The sequence below is a fragment of the Falco rusticolus genome, chromosome 9 (assembly GCF_015220075.1).
Source record: "Falco rusticolus isolate bFalRus1 chromosome 9, bFalRus1.pri, whole genome shotgun sequence".
Lineage (NCBI taxonomy): Eukaryota > Metazoa > Chordata > Aves > Falconiformes > Falconidae > Falco > Falco rusticolus.
Window position 1 is genome coordinate 14,259,453 of NC_051195.1, and position 19,989 is coordinate 14,279,441.

At 38.1% G+C, this 19,989-nt stretch overlaps 1 protein-coding gene across 1 annotated transcript in view; it reads left to right on the forward strand.

Annotated features, from left to right (window-relative positions):
- The window catches only part of GRID1 (glutamate ionotropic receptor delta type subunit 1), a 544,725-nt gene that overhangs the window by 504,967 nt on the left and 19,769 nt on the right, over positions 1-19,989 (forward strand). The window contains exons 13-14 of the mRNA XM_037400885.1: positions 10,250-10,445; positions 18,983-19,149. Coding sequence (XP_037256782.1) covers positions 10,250-10,445; positions 18,983-19,149 — 363 coding nt within the window. The remainder of the gene's footprint in view (positions 1-10,249; positions 10,446-18,982; positions 19,150-19,989) is intronic.

Here is a 19,989-nt window from a genome sequence, read left to right on the forward strand (position 1 = left end):
AGCACTTTTCCAGCATCACTTTGTACCTCTGACACATCTGAGCTGTGTGAATTCATCCAGTCTCTCCACCCCAGCTGTGAGCCTGCTGACAGTGGCGCAGGCAGCAGCCCAGAGCTTTCTGCACCAAGATTCTTATTCTTGCAGCATGCGACAGCTCCTGATAAATCAAAACTTAATAAAGGGTTGAGCGGGACCTTATCCCACACTGGGATTTCATGGACTTTAATGGAACTGCTCACAGTATAATGATATCCTAACAGTCATTGTATAAAGTACTACTCGCCCTGAGTAAGGACTTTATAAGCCAGCACCAAGATGCCAAGCTTATCCAGTCACCACTCTATTTAATTAAAAAGCTAAAAGATTGTCATCTGAGTGGAAAACAGAATGGCAGTGATATCAGTACTTATAAGACCAGTTAAGAAGGAAGAAAGCAATTTCTTCCCTCTCGATCTTAATCATTAATCTTCATTAAGATTTTCAGCTTCCGAATGTGAGTGGTAGGAGACATCAGCACAGCAAACAATTTAAAGTGCATCTGCATAAATAATAAAGGTAGTTTGTTATTTTCGTTATAGGTAAAAGCATGTGTCAGTTGCCAGATGTGTTTGATTCAGACAATATGATTTTCATGCCAACTTTATGATATGTTTGATTTAGGTGAAGTGACTAAAACCTGCTGTTGGGACCGAGTTGCTGTTAAACACCAGCTGCATTTTTTATTTTAATTAATAATTTAAGGAGCAGAATACCTTGCTTTAATTAACATGTTAACCCTTCAAGCTACTCAGAGAAAGGTCACAATGGCAAAGTGGTTTGAAAGTAAAGCACAAAAATATCCAAAGGTACTCCAACTGATGTATTTCTTCAGCTCAAACATGCTACAAGCTCTTGAGATGTTTTCATGTTTTCTTCTTTGCATTTTAATGCCCCACTCACTGCTGAATGGAATATGGAGTGTGAGTAAAGGAACCAGGCTAACCCAGGTTTTCCAGCAAGGCTGATTATTCTGGATTTGTAGGATGAGGAGCGACTCATAGCTGCTCTGAATCCCCTTCCAGGCTTTTAACTGAATCTGCAAACATCCTAAAGATGTGCTGCCATGCCAAAATTTTCTTTGATCCATTCTGAAAATCTGCCCAATCATGTAGTAGTTCAGTGTGGATCTGAGCACACAAATTAAAACTCCAGCTTTTGAAAACCTGAACCTGCATCTTAAAAACCCCGTCTAATATGATTACTCTGAATGCCTCTTGGTCTGTCTACTACTTTTCATTGTTAAATTGCAAACATGGTGGCTAAACTGGGTAATATCTCAAGGGTATTAATTTGTTAGAAATATGGGAAAATGGGGTGATGAAGAAGAGACCTATAGGTGCCCCTTGTAAATACAAAGGAATGACTGTCTTCTGACTTCACTCCCTCAATTAGACATCACGTAAACTCAGATGCGATCATAAATGCCCAGCCATGACAGAAACTTAATCCAGGGATCACAAACTATGGGGTGCCAGTGGATGCAGCTTTGAGATGCAAATTCTCGGAATCTAGCTTCCATCACTACCGCTATTAATTATGTTACGCTATTGTTTGTTTTAGAAAACATTTTCAAGCAAAGTAATTGTAACTTGTACCATGAGAACCATCATGGTTTCTTTACCATATGATAACAATATAGAAAATATAGGACATCCAGAAAGAAAAGATTTATTACAAATAAGCAACAAAAAAACCCCTAGTTAATGGAAAAAGCAGCAATCTAAGTGACTTATGCTCTCATTGCCTGGAGGAGATTTGGAGAATAGGAGGGTTGGAAGTATAGTTAGAAACACTGGACTGGCAATCAGGAGATGTTTAGCTTATTTCTAGTTGTTTAACAGATTTCTTTATGTGGAGTGCTGGAGCAGAGCCAATGTCAGCTCTAGGCAAAATGAACTTCTATGATCCAGCGACAAGTCAAGTCACACTCGTGCAGATCACTGCAGATGATTGGAGTTGCCGAGGTGGTCCTGAGGGCATCGTTTAGAAATAGCAATGGCTAGGAATAACCAGAAGTCTAATTTTGTTTACAGAAGAACCTGTTTTACTGATGATGATGAGAATCCAGTTTGATTTTTAGATCCAAATCTGAGTCCCAGCCAGAAAAAAACTAAGTCTTTTTTTTTTTTTTTTTTTTTTTTTTTTGAAAATGGGCATGTTTCCTAAATAAACCACTGGAAGATAAAATTCTGTGAGCAATGGGACACAGCCTACTTGTATGGATTTTTGTCCTACATTCCCCACACTTTGACTTTAGCAAAAGTGCTGCAAATTGTTCTGAGATCAGTAAAGCAAAAGTGACATTTCAAGTGATGATAATAGAGTATATTTCTGCTGCATCTCAGATGCTTCAAAAGTACACAAATCCTACAAATGTTTTGCCAATACAATGCGTGTAGCTAGTAATTAATTACTATTAAAATCATAAACATGACACTGTATCATTTATTAACAACTCGACTTTCTTCACATTTCAGTGGGTATACATACCGTTTGTTCCCTTCTTTTAAAACTTAATTATGCAGTAGCTCTGCGGGAACAGAGTCCCAGTGAAAACACTCAATCTGCAGTGAAAGCATTGTATGGGGATTTTAGAAGACGGCTTAGTTCAGTTTTCTTGTCATTCCTTTTGCACGTAGGAACTGAGGCTAGTGGATGTGATTTTAAAGAAATTAAATATTTGTGGAGGCTGCACAAGTTCTGTGCTTCTGGCAGCGATGACCGTTAGCATAATGAAAACAGCTGCTGCAGTGCCATTACCTGCTAAGGACCTCAATCACTGTTTGTTTTAACTATGGTAAAAGTATGTAGTTGACATGGCAATGTGTTCTGTGACACAATTGATTGTTCTTTCCACTGGAGAAAAAGTCCCTGCTTCTTTGAAGTCATGTGTAGCAGCTGTTCCTGCTCCACTGACGATGACAAGCACATACATAGCCGTAACTGTCTGCACTGTTTGTCTCCAGTGGTTTGGAAATGTTTAGTCCTGGTGTGAAGGGCTGCAACTCCATCGATTCACTGTAGTTTAATCTGACAATGCTTATGGCTTCCCTTGTAGGAAGTCCCATGAGGCTTTCTCTTTTTTAAGGCTTTTGTTTAGAGTAAAGTGGATGTGTTGGTTTTTTTTCATGGACCACCCATGAAATGAGTTTTATATGAGCTGTAGAATGATATATCTGCTGGTGAAGGACTTGATCCTGCAAAGTGTACGCTAAGCAGGCCAGTACTGCTGCCAGTTTCTACTGGACTACCTCTATCGGTAAAATTAAGATTTTATTTAGTGTATTTGCTGAAGAAACCCATTGCTCTGCACATCACTGCACTGAAACAGAATTAAGAGCATTTACAGTGACTTGATTCACAGTGAAATGGAACATGCAGGAGTTGATCATTTCACTGTAAAGAAGTTGGCGAATTAGTGTTTGATTTAAGAGCTCAGCTTGATTATTCGTAATTTCAAAGAAAGTCACAGAGATGCACAAATTGGAACTAATTCTTCTGATGCCTAGTATTATTAGATGTGGACATAAACTTGCTTTCATTACGGTTTCATTCTAACAATGCTTTGAACAGTTTTATTGACCTCACCAAAAATATTTTTTTAAATGGCCCATCTTTTAGTTATGTACCTTACATACAGTTTAATATGCCCAGGTAACATTCCTATGTGGACCTGGAACAAATATTGGAAATTTATAGATATATCTCATAATACCTTTTGGGGGGCTTTTTGGATGGGTGTTTGCTTTTTAGGCTCAAAAGTGCTAAAGATAGGTCAATTCTAATGCTATCTCATTAGTATTGCTCTTTCCAGTATGACTGAAGGCTTATTGAGTATTGGTTGCACTAATATTTAGGGGCACTAAAAGCTGTTCTTTGTTCCCTTGTCAAGTGGGATTGTGCCTTTGTAACTTGGATTCAGTTGGTGAAACTTTTCACGTGAGTTTCCAAGTCAATGATGCTATCATCCCCTCGTGGCAATTGATATCCGTAACAGATGGATTTTTTTCTTCCACCACTTAAATTACTCAGCTTGGGCAGACTAGCTCTAGGGAGGGTCTTTACATGGAATTTTGAACTCCGTTTCAGATGACTTAAGACAATACACTACCCACTCATAAATTTTACTTAAAACTGGAGATTGAAAGTCTAATGACTATTCATCTGTGAAAAACAGACTAAGGCTCAAATCCTTTGCAGCTTCGCAAATGGATATAAAAAAAAATAAACAGGACTCAGGTCAGGACTCTGAATGGAAAGATATACTGCTTATGTGGAAATTATCTGTACCAATACACTACCACCCACAACCTTGATTCAGCTTTGCAGACTGTTTTCTCACTGAGGATGTACAAATGAGAAGCTGATCCTGCAAAGCTGGCTTGGCTTCCAAGCACATCTCTCAGTGGGTGGACTGATGTGGTCACCAACGACAAACAACATATTGTCATTTCTTCTCATTGTCTTGTCCAATACATCCATGGAGGGAGTAGTTGTGAGCAATTTTATGTCTCAAAATATGAGTGCTTTTCTGCAGTCCACAGTAGGCTGAATTCTTTTTCAGCTCATTGCTTTTCATTGGTGATAACTTTATGAAATAAATCTCTTTTCAGATAGGATTTTATATTCTAGGTTTCAGTTCATAGGCATTTCTTGGGCTTATACTGGTGTTATAAGATTATCAAATCAATTCCGCTGTTTTTATTTTTACTTAGAAGTTTAGTGGGTTTACTTTTTTCCCAACGTGTAAAGCACATATTTCCCTCTTGTATATCCTGTTAGGAAAATAGTTGTAGTTAGCAACTGCACTTGTATTTAGTTCTCTAGATGTCATGAATGCCTAGCTTTTGGGGAAAGAAAGTAGCTTCAAGGTGTTTTAAAAAAGAAATTTAGAATTTGTAGCATATATTTTATGTATGCATTTCTAAGGCTTCATTTAGGCAGAGCAGCTTAAAAAGTCTCATCATCTCTGGGATGCTTTGTCTTGGCAATAGCCATCACCTAAAATATTATGCTGCACTGAGCAAAAATCTCAGGGTACTGGCTTCCTTAGGTAAAAGAAAAACATAGCTTTCTCTGCTAAATATGGAAAAAGCAGTAAATTTATTTTACTGTCCACATACATCTTAGGGATTAATATTAATTAAGGAAATTAATTAATTTTAGTTGAGAGGAATTATTTATATCTTATTGTCTGACAGTGTTGTGAAGGGAGAGGTTCCTCAAACACGTGATCACAAGGCAGAATATGTGCAGATGAATGAATAGGAGCTAAGCATGATAAATCTTGCGTAATTTTAAAGTAATACTGTCAATTCAGGAATGCTGAAATATTATTTTTCCATAAGTAATAGCAGACAGGAAAAATCCCCAATTTTACAGTGTCAGACCACGGGCAGTTGTGAAGGCCAAGGAGAAACTACCTTTAAATCAAGAAGCTGCCAGTGTTTTCCCATTAAGGTTTTCCTAAGGCTGAAGCAAAGATAAAATGCCACATTTATTACTGTGATGTAAAAGACCATTGCTGGATGACATCGTGGTGCCACTGATTAACCTGTTGACGGCAATAGACCTTACACACGAGTCCAGCTGTGCAGCTTGCTACAAACTTTTTTTAAAAATGAACAGTAAGGATGAGGAAAAATTCCTTAAGCAAGGATTTTTTTTGCCTTTTCTCCTTGCTTGTTTGTTTAAAAGACCTTCCTTTAATTTAAAAAAGAAAAGTTACTAAGAAAAAGAGAAAATTTCCCCCTTTATTTTTTGTAATTTAGAAGTGACAGGAGTCTGTTTCCTTTTTTTTTCCCCTCTTTTTAAATACCTTGATCACATCTGAGGACTCCAGTTAAGTTAATTGATCAGCAGTTACATCAAAGCACTTAGTGAGGTTTAGTCTATCACTTAGATAAGATTTGTTCATATTATTAATCCAGAAAGGCTTGGGTTCATAGATTTCCAGAGTAACATAAACCTATACTGGCAGCATATTTTTAGTCTGTATACTTACAGTTACACAAGTCTCTTACTTGTAAGAAAACAGCTCCAAAAAGTGCAACTTAACCAATATCATTATTGTAGCAATTATTTCTAGCTGTCTACTTATAAACACTAGTAATTGCCTGACTCTTTATTCTACAGCATATGCTTTATGTCAGCTTCTTTCTGAAAAATAAAACAAGCAGAGAGAGTCCAGTTTTCAGTTGGCTCTAAATGAAGTAATTGCAACTCCACTGGAAATTATGTATCAATTGTTGTATTTATCTAGCAGGCATAAAAGACACCATTTTTGTTTAGATTAACCACAGATACATTTACTTAAATCAATTGGTTTACATATACTGGTCTATTATAGCAATCACACAGTGGATGTATTTATCTACAAATTGAAGTTTGGCTTCTATAACTGTGAGGAACATTGTCTTTTTCTGCTTTACTAGTTTTATCTTTAATCACACTTACAGAGAGCCCTTAATGGGTTGTGAGATCCAATAACTGAGGTGGTAAGGTTAATGGGGCATCTTGATATGCTACACATTTTTGTTGTGAATAATTTTGTATATTAAGTGCAAGAAATCTTTGCCATAGGGAAGTGAGGCAAGAATGTCAGTGGCTAAAGAAGGTGGGTCCAGCTAATGGCTGGTGGCAAAAACGAAGCTTAAGAATGATGAGGGCAGCTGCCTTTAAAGAATGACTTAATTTTAAGATACAAGCAACCTGAAATCACAGAATTGTGGAGTCGTTTAGGCAGGAAAAGACCTTTAAGATCATTATATCCAACCATTATCCCAGGACTGCCAAGTCCACCGCTGAACCATGTCCCTAAGCACTGCATCTACATATTTTTTAAACACCTGAAATGTAGCCGTGTAGTAGTATTTTGTCTGCCAATGGTAGGTCTGAGGCAGTTAAAATATCAATGCTTAAAAATGACATGTGATTATCTTAATTCACCCTGTAAAAGCAAGGAGATACTGATATCCATTAAGTATCTTTTCTGTATGTGGCTGTACCCACCACGTCCAGATCTTTTGGTCACCTCTCTGGCCATGGAGATGCTGAGCATCACCTCTATTTTCAGTGCAGAAATACAGTACAGAGAAATTTTTTACACAGTGTAAGAATGAACTGTGATGTAGACCATTCCCTGTCAGGATAATTTCAGAGAGAGATTTTTGTCTAAATGGTCCATTTGGTAAAAGCATAAGGTTAGCTTCTCACTCAAGCACTCACCATCCTTCTGAATTTATACTACAGGAACCGCTCACAAGCTTGATTCCTACTGTGCCCCTGACTGTACCCTTGGGTGACTGCCTCTCTCACAGGATATTTCCAATGGTGGTGCAGTGTGGAGGCTTTCCTTTGTCAGTGGCTGTTCTTATAATACATCAAACAGGACACTGCGAGACAGGCACATGTAATCCTTAGGACATAAAATACTCTGCATTATCTCTTCCAAGGAAAATCTGCCAGCTAAAGGGGCAGTAGTTGTGTTATTCACCACACCCAGGCAAAGGCTGTGCTTCCCTCCCTGCCACCAGTACAGGTTATCTGTTTATTGTAAAGCATTTAATTTAAACTCTGAATTTGCTCACTGTGCCTTGAGATGTTTAGAGAATTGAAGAAACTGTGCTGCTCAAAAAGCAGCAGGTACTGTGCTTTTGTACAGTACTGATAATCAATAAAATGTAATTTAGCTAAAACAGAAATACTGAAGGTCAATACAGTACAATTTAGCTAAAACAAAAGGCATATTTCTGACAAAAAGCTTCCACAGCAGTAGAGGCAGTAGAAGTGATCCAGAAAACAGTGACATTAGTAAAACTGCAGGTGGAATTATTTTTTTTTTTAATATACAAACGCTCATGTACAAACTTTCAAGCAGAATGGCAGAGTGAGCAGTAGGCATTTGTAAAGTTATCAGCTGAAAGCTGTTTTAAAGAACATTAGCTAAACACGTTTCTGCTACTGCGCTTCTACCAGACATGCACTCCCACACACCCCAAAAACCGTATGCCAAACCTGGTATAAAAAAATGTTGCCACAGAAACCCTCCTGTGTGTATTGAGTACTTTTCTTTGTCATTTGTACATAAAATAGACTGAAAAATGTCTTTTAACAGCCAGATCATCCATCCCTGGGATGTAAGAAATTCCATGGGATATGATAAAACTTATTTTAAAAAATAAAGACAGAACTAAATGTAGCATGTAATCATTTAGCTTGAGACGGGAGGAGAAATGGTCCTGTTCAATGAAATGTACAGGAAACATTTAGGAGACGAGAATATAACTTTCAGGATTGTTAAACAAAGAGAGAAATAAAACTGATATGAATTCTCTCATTTTTCATTAGAATTTTGAATTTCCAGCAACCTCCTGGGTGTTCATTTTGTACGTTACCAAAGTGCCATATACAGAGCTAGAGAAATAACAGGAGGTTTGGGGTTTAATGTAACTCCCAGAGTTAGCCCAAATCCACAAGTGTGCAATGTATATAGAGAAAAACTGTTCACACACAGTCTTACTTAAAGCTGCTTAACAGCTTAAAATGGTAAAAAATCCTTAACACAATTTAAGAACTTAAACCACTTAAGCTGTTTGAAGCAGCTTGTGAGTTTGGAGAGTTTTGGTGTGGGTGGGAGAGGCATCCCTGCTGAGCTGCAGTCTGGGGACAGGGCTGGTGGGCTCCCGCGCAGCGTGTCCCAGGAAGGGGACCCTTTTGGAGCCATGCTTGGGCAGGCTGGAGGCGGCGTGGTGGAGAAGATGGAAGAGTTTTCTACATATTTTTACATAATAGTGTGTGTATGCCTGGATTGCTTCGCTTTAAATAGTGTTGCAGGGAATCTTACAAGTTGTGAGTTGTAAGCAGTGGCACATCCCCCCAAGTGAAACAGGGAGAACGGAGGCAGAAATATGTTGTCTGTGACAAGTCTTCAGCTGTGGAAAACAGTTTCAGCCCATGGTCCAAGGGAAGGGTCCTCAGGAGCACTGCAAAGAGATCTTCTGCAAGAGCTGCAAGGCAAAATGTTTTGCTTTTGTGGCTCCGGGAGTTGGAGACAGGTGGGAGGTGGCATGAGTGGGCCTCTGGATGTTTGGAGCTGGTTTGGTTTTTTTCTGAAATATTCTGTTTGGGAAAAAGAAATGGTGAGGGGGGAGGCACGGAGGGTTGCTTTAGTCTGACAGCATTAGTCAGTCAGTCCTGTCAGAAGCATGTAGTTGTTAGGTGAAGCCATATGTTTATAAAACATAAAATAAACCATTACTTATGAGATCCAATTTGGTCCCTTCCGCTGCACATGGTGGTCGATGGTTGAATGTGTGTCTGTGTGTCTGTGTGTGCATACACCCCGATGAAAGCAATGGTGGCACTGCACAGAAGCCCTGCGTGAGGAGAAAGGGAGGAGGCACAGGAATGGGAATGAACATCTGAAGGTGGAAAACAGCTAGGATGCTGCTTCTGAGGGCAGTGATGCCACCTCAAATGTTTTGCAACTTGGTCTGGTTTTCATTGATGCAGGCCGTGATTTATACCTTTCTGTGCAGAAAAGACTGTAAAACAGGAGTGAATTATATTCTGTACAATTTGAAAATAAATGGTGCATTCACAGCCACTCACGTTGAGGCCCATTTGCACTTCCAGAGTGGTATGATGAAGCTAGGCCTGTGTGTGAATGAAAAATGCCTGTTTTACCAGAGGCTGTGAAAAGCGAGCAAGTGAGAGAGACTTAGTGGAAACTGGAAGCGAGACTTATAGCTGTTTATTTAAAACAATGGTATTGATTTAGAGTCAGATGGAGCATTGGTGTAACTGCAAACTAATTCTACTGAATTCTGCGAGGTATTTCTGCTGGTGCTGATGGATCTGGAAGTTTATATTTACAATCTGAGTTTTCCTGTGCTCGAATAGGTCTTGCTTGCACTACATTCTTGTGCAAACTTGGCATCATAATATTTAACAGGAAGTTATCTGTCCAAAAAAAATCTTTGCTGGGGTGAAAAAGAGCTCAGGTATAGTTAAATTCATAAGATCTCTATACAATTAAATCACTGCTTGGTTTTCTTTTATGATGAGGAAAGAGATGTGCAAATGATACTAGGTGAGGGTAAGGGCTTCCTGACTAACGAGAGACATAAAAAAACCCCCAACATTTAATGAATGAAATCTTGGTAATGTACTATATAATACTAATATCTTGATATCGCTTGAATTTCAGAACATTTCAAGATCTGTCCAAACAAATGGATATATCTTACGGTACAGTGAGGGATTCAGCAGTGTATGAATACTTTAAAGCAAAAGGGACCAACCCTTTGGAGCAGGATAACACATTTGCTGAACTGTGGAGGACTATCAGTAAGAATAATGGGGCAGATAATTGTGTATCGAACCCTTCTGAAGGCATCAGGAAGGTAAGACTGGATCACAAGGTTTTTAATTTAATTTTTGTTCTGTATCAATGTTGTTTGCGTGGAGTTAATACTGTTAAGTCACAGGAAAGCAATTACGTAGTCATTAAAAAAATATCCATATCTAAAGTTCCTTTTAGTAACTCAATAGCAGGTAAGAATCATATTTTGAGGTCATTGTTTTGAATTTAAGTACTTTAGCTCTGCCTAAGTCTTCAGTATAAAAGCCCCTCTTTGCGTCTGGCCATAAGTTTTCTCAGTTTCTTGGGAGCTCTGATAATGCTATTTTGAATGTTATTCTTTACATTATACAGGTACTAACACTTGTTCATTGCTCGAGTATTTTGTTTTTTTTTTTTCTCTGAGTTGGTGGATTGAACTTATTGGAAACATGAGTAAGAATCGAGAGATTCACTGAACGTATACTCAATTCCCTTAGAACAGGAATTTAATGCAAGGCTTTGTTTATGCCAAACTTTAAAAAAATGCATATACTCTTTCACATGTCACTGTGCTTTCACATTTTATCTCAGATACGGCTACTCAATTTTTTTGATGAAACTGAGCATTGATGTGGGATTCAAGGAGTGATAAATAAAAGCTTGGGATCCTACATCATTGTGCCGAGTCCTGTGATAAATAACCCTGGTTCACATCATGCAAATACAAATGTTCACGCTTTCTCACTCTTAATCTGCCTCCGTTCCCTGCTTCCCATCTTGTAGCTCAGCAAAACCAGATACTAAATACCATCAAAGCACATGTGTCCAGGAGTATGTTATGGCAGAAGGGATGAAGACATGATGACGAAAGTTTAATGTGCTGCTTCTTTATTGAAAAGTGTCCTCTTTATTTGTCAATTGATTTTTTTCATAAAACAAGCTAACATCTGTTATTAACATAGTGATTGATCAGAGTTATTCTGCTGCCAGTGAATGTTACTAGTTCTTTCTGCTTTCATAAGTGGGAAATAATAAAATGGTTGGGGCTTGGGTCTCTTATTTCTTTGAACCTTTGAAACCTTTTCTGAGCAGTCAGAGGGAAAGCATCCAAAATTTAATGGTTTTTACAGCACCATAAGGGGTGTGAACACAATAACACAGGCCATCCCATTCCTGAAATCCAAGTCCTTTAATATAAGATTTGCAACTGTTTGTGTGACTTTGGGACAAAATAGTTACACAAACACTTGTGTCTTCTCAGCAGAGGAGTATTTAGTCAGTAGTTTTGTATCCGCCTGCCTTTTCTCCCATCTCCCAGCTGAGCTTTACTTAAGCCCTCTGCCCTCAGCTCAGATAGCTTTTCTTCCTTGGGACAAGGTAGAGCTCTGGCAATAGCAAAGTCTGCAGTGTGTTATTCATTCTTGTTTTTTTTTTTATCTGCTCTGCACTTTGTGAAAAATGCTGACTCTATTTTGAGAGTAGTTGTTAGATTTAAAGGAGGTAAAATAGAGACATAAGTACTCTCTATGTACCCGCATATTAAACTGAATATAAAAAAGTTCTAGCTTAGAAAAATGCACAGTATTTTTTTTTTCATTTTTACCATCTCGCATGCAGTGGGTGCTCTTTAATGATGCCGTGTAAATCCTTTCTCTGAAGCCTACGAATGCTGCCATTTTGCTAGCCTAGTTGGGGCCCGAAGCCAGAAATGTAACTGTAGATTGGGCAGGCGCTTAGAATACCAATTCTTGTTGTTGGAGGCTGACAGTTCCTCTATCTAGGTGGATAACTTTATATTAAGTTGATTTCAATATTGTTGGGGGCGTTGTATGTAACTTGATCAGCTCACTCATAATGTCAATGATTAAGTTACTTCAGTCCCCGAACCTGACCGAAGCTGCTATTTGATTAGACACCTACGTAAATTTGGCTTAACATTTAATAACGCTGTCAACTAAACTGTTGTATTTTTAGTTTAAGTGTCGCTCTTCCTGGCTCATTGAGCTCTTTGAATAAACAGACAAGTTTTCCATGTCAAGTATTATGGATAGAAATTCTGTGTTTTCTAAATGAGAATTTATGTCAGCCAAAGAAATGGAACTTTCTATCTGTAATAACGTACTGCTGCATGAGAGGTGTAAATGTGCCTTTAAAATGTACTTTAAAATGTACCATTTAGAAATGGAAAATCTAAATCTCTTTAGCATAAAAAGATCCCTGCAGCAATTTTTCTGAATGATGACTTGCCTGAGAATGCAAAAAAAGCAAAGCACTCCCTTTCTCCCCTCCTTCCCCTTTCCATTTTCTTCAGTCACTGTTCAGCTGCAGTTGCAAAACAGAGGAATGCTGCTTCAACACAAAACAGGAGAGTGCTGCTTATTTATGGTACAGGCAGGTCGTTCAGATGTTTGTTCCATTTACATACCTCCATTTCCCAGAGATTTTCCTACTCCCGTTGATGCCTAAAAACAAAGGATAATAGTTGGAAGAAAGTCCTGAAAGCTTTTGTGACACTGGTTGCTATGGCAAGGGTCTCTTTTCAGACACAGCCCAGTCCCTGTAGCCACAGGGACCATCTCCCATTGTCCAGGCACAGCTTTACGCTGCACCTGGGAGAGCTCCGGAAAGGGCATTAATGCACTGCAAAGTTATGTATGCACCAGAAGGACATTTCACAGCCAGGGGGACAAGTTGCTTTTGTTGTACTCCCCAAGGCAGGTTGAGAATGGTCATTGCAGATGGAAAAACATCCTCCTATTATAAATGTCTCTGTGTAGCAAAAGAGGAGGTTAACAGACAAATCACCAGTCCATACAAAATGCTATTTTGCCACTCAGGTTTCTGGTACAAACAGATGTGGATTAACTAATGTCGTATGGAAAGTTTATTTCTGGTTCAAGGTACAGCCAGGATCCCCAAGAAGCGTGTGGTGGGTAGCTCCTGCCGTCTTTTCCCAGGTGGACATTGGTACTGGAATCACACTAAGCCACTTGTAAATCTCAGCAAACTGTTTTGATTTGCCAGTGGCAATCAGTTCTTCAGGGTACCTATTTATTACCAAAACATACGTAATAACCTGTGGCTTTTTTTTTCATTGTGGGCAGCCATTTTTGCTTTGAAAAATGAAGTAGTAGGATTCTTATGTAATCCCATACATATATTTTATATATATATATAGGATAATTAAACTCCTATTGTATTATTTAAAAGTGTTACTTTGGTGGAGACCGTTTGTTCCCCTGTTCAATCAATCTGGTGCAAAAATTTCTCTAGATCCTTTCTTTTCTTCCTGTGTATCACTTTTGATGAAAAGTGATCAAAACCAAATACAGTACAAAATGTGAATGTATCATTGATTTAAGCAATGGCACAGTAAGATTTTATTTCTTCCCTTTTTTTGCTTCCATCAAAAAGTTTCTTTCCCTTAATGAAGACTAAACATTAAATGATAATGTTTCTTGTTGAACAGTCACCTCCATTCATTTTTAGTTTGAGAGTAAAAGTATTTTAAATTTTTGATGAATAGTGGTTTTTTTAATTATTTTTTTTCCAAGAATTTATTTTCCACAATGAATTTTATACTGTGAATTGCGGTTCCTCATCCATATGTTTTCATGGGTCCTCAAAAATTTCTCCATTTCTCAACCCATCAGCCTTTGGAGTAAAAGCAAATGCTTCCTTAAACCTGAATATGATTCATCCTTTACTGGCTCCTTAATTACATTAATTTTTAAATCATTTCAACAGGATTAAATTACATGTTTTCTTTTCATTAGAGCTGTGTTGCTTCTCTTAAAGCACTTTTTTATTGATAATAAATGTTATCCAAGCATGGTTTTGAACTATTAATGCCAATGTAAAGGTCACTTTTGATATTTCTGTAGTATCAGCCATATAATGGGATCAGCCACAGTGACACTCTGTTCTGGCAGTAAATTAATCATGAATGTTGCATTATTCTAGCATTTTTCTGTAGTATGGTAGCGTTCATAAGTTTCAGATAAATCACAGACATATCAGTGATTAATCTGAAATCCATCTTTTTTCAAGTTTTTATTATTTCTTACCATGATTTATTTGAAAAAAACATTGTTTTGCCATGAGTAAGCCAGGTTCCTTTGAACAATATTCTTCCATCTCCCTCCACATTGAAGAGTGACATTATGAGGTTGCTTACTGCTTTTTAGAAGTATTACTATTCTCTTTGTGGTCCTTCTTACATCTAGGAAGCAATCTTCCTTGGTCTTTAAATTTTGCATGATATGAAGAAGAAATATTTTTAATATAAGTTTGCTTTGGGTGTTTTGGGTTTTTTGTTTTGTTTGTTTTTTTCATTCTTTCCCTTAAGGCTGTTTTCTTAAAACCTCTTCAACTAAAGACAAATCTGGTGTCTTTGGTGTACATCACCATGGTAGTCCTACCTGGGTGAATATATTTGTGCTGTTTTAGTGCTGAAATTATGTTAAAGAGTTTTTGAAAGTTAAACTGAGCATTTTGTTTTGTTCTGCAATATGTCTTCACGCTGAGAGTCACAATAAGGCCATAGCAAAGGAGCAAAATATGAGAGCCTATTAAAAGTCTAACTCTGTGTTCATTTAGTCATTCAAGTTATCTTACCTATTCTCCAGCTGGAATTTGCCACATTCCCCTTTTACCATCTCTTTCTATATGTTATTTTTGCAATGATGTCTGATCACTGACATTTTTATGGGCTCTCAAACAATACAGTGCGGCCTTAGATAGCTGGGCTGTGAATTGCAAGAGGCCTGAGGATACCGGATCTTTGCTTGGACTGTTGATCAGGGACTTGGTTGCATGGGTAGGTACATGTGTCATGTGCAGCTAGGGAGTTTTGATGAGTTTCCAGCACATACATCCCATGGGTCAGTGCCAGGTGTTTCCTGTAATTCTTAGTCTTCCTGCCTCCAAGTACTGCTCTGGCCTGAAGCTGAGGGGTATGCACATGTGCACACACGCATTCTTTCATGTGACAAAAATTAAAAGTGTAAACTACTTTGATTTTTTTTTTTAATTTGATTTTTGGTTTTAAATAAGTGTCAATTTGATTGTATGTGGCTAGTAAAGGTATATAAAAAGTAAAATATCTCAAACGCATGTATGTGTGTGGCTCTGTGTCTTGTACATACATTTTTCAAAGTTGTCAGTTTTTCTTTAAATTGAACAATTATACTGTTTAACTGTCACAACAGATGTCAACAGGGATGTGAAGGATGCTGAATTTTAAAGAGCAACTAAATACTTGGTCATAAGGAAGCTTTCCATGCAATGAACACACTAATAGTACGAGGTCTCCACGCTTCAGACAAGAAAACTATGCAAGTGGAAGAAGATTGGAAGAGAGAAATTATCCCTTAGGAAAAAGGGATCTTTGATGATTCGGTTTTAGCAGACAGGGGAAACAGTCTCACATCCAGTATTTCTGGGAGTTGAGAAGTATGCGTAGCTAAGAGTTTAAAACTCAGATTCCTGTTTATGCTAAAATGATCGGGCTGTCGAGAAATAATGCTCTACAGATGTAATGGCACTGGATAGACACATTTATGCCATAAAAAATATAAACTTATATGAATAGGCTTGGCAGATTTGTTTATTAACCACTTATAGATGTGGGATATAACTTAGGATGCAGCATTGCAAATGCAAGGAGAAGTAGACTTTTTCAGAGATCTGCTGTCCAACATCTAAGTCAATGTACAAAGCTCTTCTCTATAAAATAACATAGGAAAACTGAGGCTTGAAAAGTAGAATCAATAATGTGATTTTTCACAAGGAATTGTCTTATAATTTAAGTCAGATGTTTGAAGAAGACTGTGTTCCTCAATTATTACTAAGAAAAAGATGTGGAATGTATGACATGTTGTCACTGTTCTTCTTTTCTAATTTGTAAATTTGAAAAGGTGATTTACAGAGCAATTCTAAAACAACCAGAGGCTATAGCTCTTTAAAACAAACATTAAAAAAAAAAAAACACAAAACAAAACAAACAAAAAATCCAAACGAAAAACCAAGCCCCCCAAAAAACCCACACCAGAAAAACGCAAGACACATTTTATCACAGTGATTTAGGCCAAATCTTTTATGGGTCTTCTCTTTCTGTACTTCTATCAGGCAAGTTTTTGTTCTCTAATATCCGGATTTTGAATAAATACTAACAAGTGCTGTTGTCTTTGGTTCCATGAGTTTCTATTTTAATGCACTTGAACCTGAACAGTTTTCTGTTTTGGTACCAGAGGTACCAAAAGCCTAGGTAGTATTTACCATAGAACACAACCTGCCTGGGTTGTGCAAAAAATAGGGCTTTGGATGGTCCTTCCCTGCCAGGAGCACCAGTGGGGGGGTGCCCATTGCCTGTTGTCCCTAAGCAGGCAGAAAGCCTATCAGCACCATTGCAGATGTGAAGGCACAAAATGTGAATCATTAAAGCCCATCACAGGAACAGCAGAGGACAAGATGCAGAGATTTGCTGCTAACAACCCAGTAGTTATGGCTTGTGATCATTCAGAAGATACCTTTGGAAAGCACATTTAGGCTTCCAGAACGTAGGTTGCTGGCTGAATTTAAGCTAGATGCTTGAGATCACTCCCTTGCCATCCTTAATTTTTTTATGCATCCTGTGTTGATAGTTATGAAGCCTTTCCTGGCTGTTGCGTACAGGTAAAAAGTGGTTTGCGTGTTGCTCCCACTTTATGCCACCATTACCAGTTTAGGTAGCACAGCCAGGTATATTTTATGTATATTACAATGTCGATGTGGAAGTCTGCTCTGGTCTGGTTTCATACAGTGACATTGAAGTGAGAGATACTTTATCAATATGCTAGTTTAATGAGTCGTGTCAGTTTAATCAATGTATGATTTTAACAGTAGAGTCTGTGGGTCCTATTTGAATAAATTCTGTAAGGTCCATACTGTACTTCAGATTTTAATGATGTTTTGTAGTAGTATTGCAATAACTATCTGAGGCTATGTGCATTAATTACTGTTACTGAACTGACCAGAGAGGTGGCAAAAGAGAAGGTGGGGACAAACACACGATAATGGCATGTGCATAACAAACAAGTAATTTTCAGAATGCTCAGTAGTAGGTTCTTTTAAATCTTTCCAAAGAGGAAAGATATAACATTTTACTCTGTTTTAATCCAGAAACAAATCTGGGGATCTTTGATTGCCTTTATTGCAGATAAAGGGAAGGGGGTGGGAGTGGGGGGGAGAAACCGTGTAGATTGTGGCAAATGGCTTACAGAAAATCCAGACAACATACTTTTAATTTTTGTTTCCCTGGATTCTACCCACTAGAGGATAACTCACCCATTTGATTTATTGTCATATTTAAACAACTGTCAGGGACTTCAGAAAGCTGCAGTTTATATCAAAGCACGGTGAAGTAAAATTAGCTAAATTGCTCAAGTGAAGAATCCAATATGATAAAATAACTAAGGGAGGCTTACAGGTGAATTCAAAACCAAGCTTACACAAAAAGGGAAACTATGTGGAAGGATGAGCTAACTCCATGCCAGAGCTGGAGCCATTTGCTAGGGGAGCTTGGTTATGCATAAAGAAACATGTGCAGGACTTCAGCTCCTTGCCTTGCTTTGTTCTGACCTAAAAAAACCCTGAAATCACCCAAAGTTTTAAAAAAAAATTAAAAAAAAAAAAAGTCTTGGAGGTCTACATTTGTGACTACTCATTTATTTGCATCAGATATTCCAGCCCATCTGTTCCGTTGTGCTCTCTGTGCTCACTAGAGACTTAAAAACATACTACTTAAATATATTAGGAAACCAATGATTACTTTAACCAAACAAAATGATTACTTTTTTCTTTATTGAATCCCTATCCAGAGATGTTTCTTACATCTTATGTTAAGTAAGGTGATTTACATTCATCATATGCTCTGCATGCAGGCATTGGTTTGAATCCAAATTAAGGCTGACATTTAAGGACATCTGCGTGGGTGTGCACTAAAATAAAGCAATATTTGTCCCAAAACTGAGATAATAGGAGATGCTGGTGACTTTTCTTACCTGTGAAAAAATGAGGGAGTTCTTTAAGCTCAGAGCATGCCTTTTGTTACAGGACAAAAGGTTATAGCTCTGAGAAGGGGCTTTGTGTTTTTACATATTTATATGAAAAAAGCTGCAATGTTATCATTTTGGTGACTATGATGACTAGGAAGCACCACTTAGTGCTCATACTGTACCCATCTAGTTACAGGAATGTATATAACTGGTCACATCCCATGTCTCTTACAAAACATACATCAAATTTCATCAGCTGAGGCAACAGCTTTCATTTATAATTAATAACCTGTTAGGTAAGCTTTGCCTACACTTACAGTTGGCTATGTTATCCTATGTATTCCTATTAAAAATGGAAGACATTTTAGCAAGGTTAGAAGTAGATGAGGTAGTTAGGAGGGAAGAGTGTTAGAAATGTGCTAAGGTGGAGGTCTACAGATAAATGGTGACCTAATGAAATACCACCATGGAATAATTACAAGCTCAGGGTTTGCTTGGCTTGGCTTTTGTCCTATCTAGAAATGTGGTTTAGTTTATATTTGTGTTCATGCTGTATTTACAGGCAAAGAAAGGAAACTATGCTTTCCTGTGGGATGTGACAGTGGTGGAATATGCTGCGCTGACAGATGATGAATGCTCTGTGACAGTCATTGGAAACAGCATCAGCAGCAAAGGATACGGGATAGCACTCCAGCATGGAAGTCCCTACAGAGATCTTTTCTCCCAGAGGTAAATTGAAACAAAGCTTGTTTTATAGGATTCCTGTCTACAACCAGCAACCATTTGTGGTTCACATCAATTTTGGCAATTATTGAATAAAGGACAGTGAGTAAGTGACAGCAGAAAGGTTACGAGTTCAGGATTCAGCAAAGCTGCTACTTCTGCTCTTCATACATCTGCTTAGGGAGGAGGGGACTGGAGGTGGTGTGTGGCCTCGTAACTCCAGGCAGCAGTGCCTCTGGCAGAAAAAGGACTGATGTTCAGAGCTCTGTATGAGCTAGGGGAGAGATTGAAGAGAGCTCTTTGATTCACGCTACGTTTTGCAGGCTATGAAGCAACACGTTGCTCCCTACAGTAAGCGTGTAATAATGCCCTGGTTTATCCTTTAGGGTGGAGAGACAGGTCGAAGGCTTAGAGCGGTACAGGAAAACAAGAATTGCTACGTATTGCATGGGATTGCCAAGACTGAGACTATAAAACTATGCCATTTAGTGATCTCTGAGATGTCAGCTAGGAATATCTTTTTTCACATGAATGTGTACACTGAAATGAAGACATGCAGTTGTGCAGGCATGTGTGGCCTCAGCAGAAGGTGAGCGGGTGCTCTGCTCCAGGAAGGGGGTTGAAGTAAGATTTCCTTGTCTTGCTCCTTCTTTATAAAAAGGAGTAAAACTCCAGCTGTGTAACCAGAAACAAAGCTGCCTCCAGAGAAAAGATTGTTAGTAAACAGCTAGAACACTTATCAAACCAAATCCAAAATGAATCATTCATGGACAGAAAGGACACTTCACAAGAGACAAAACAATGATTAATTAGCAACTGTTAACACAGTAATTCAGGCATGAAGTA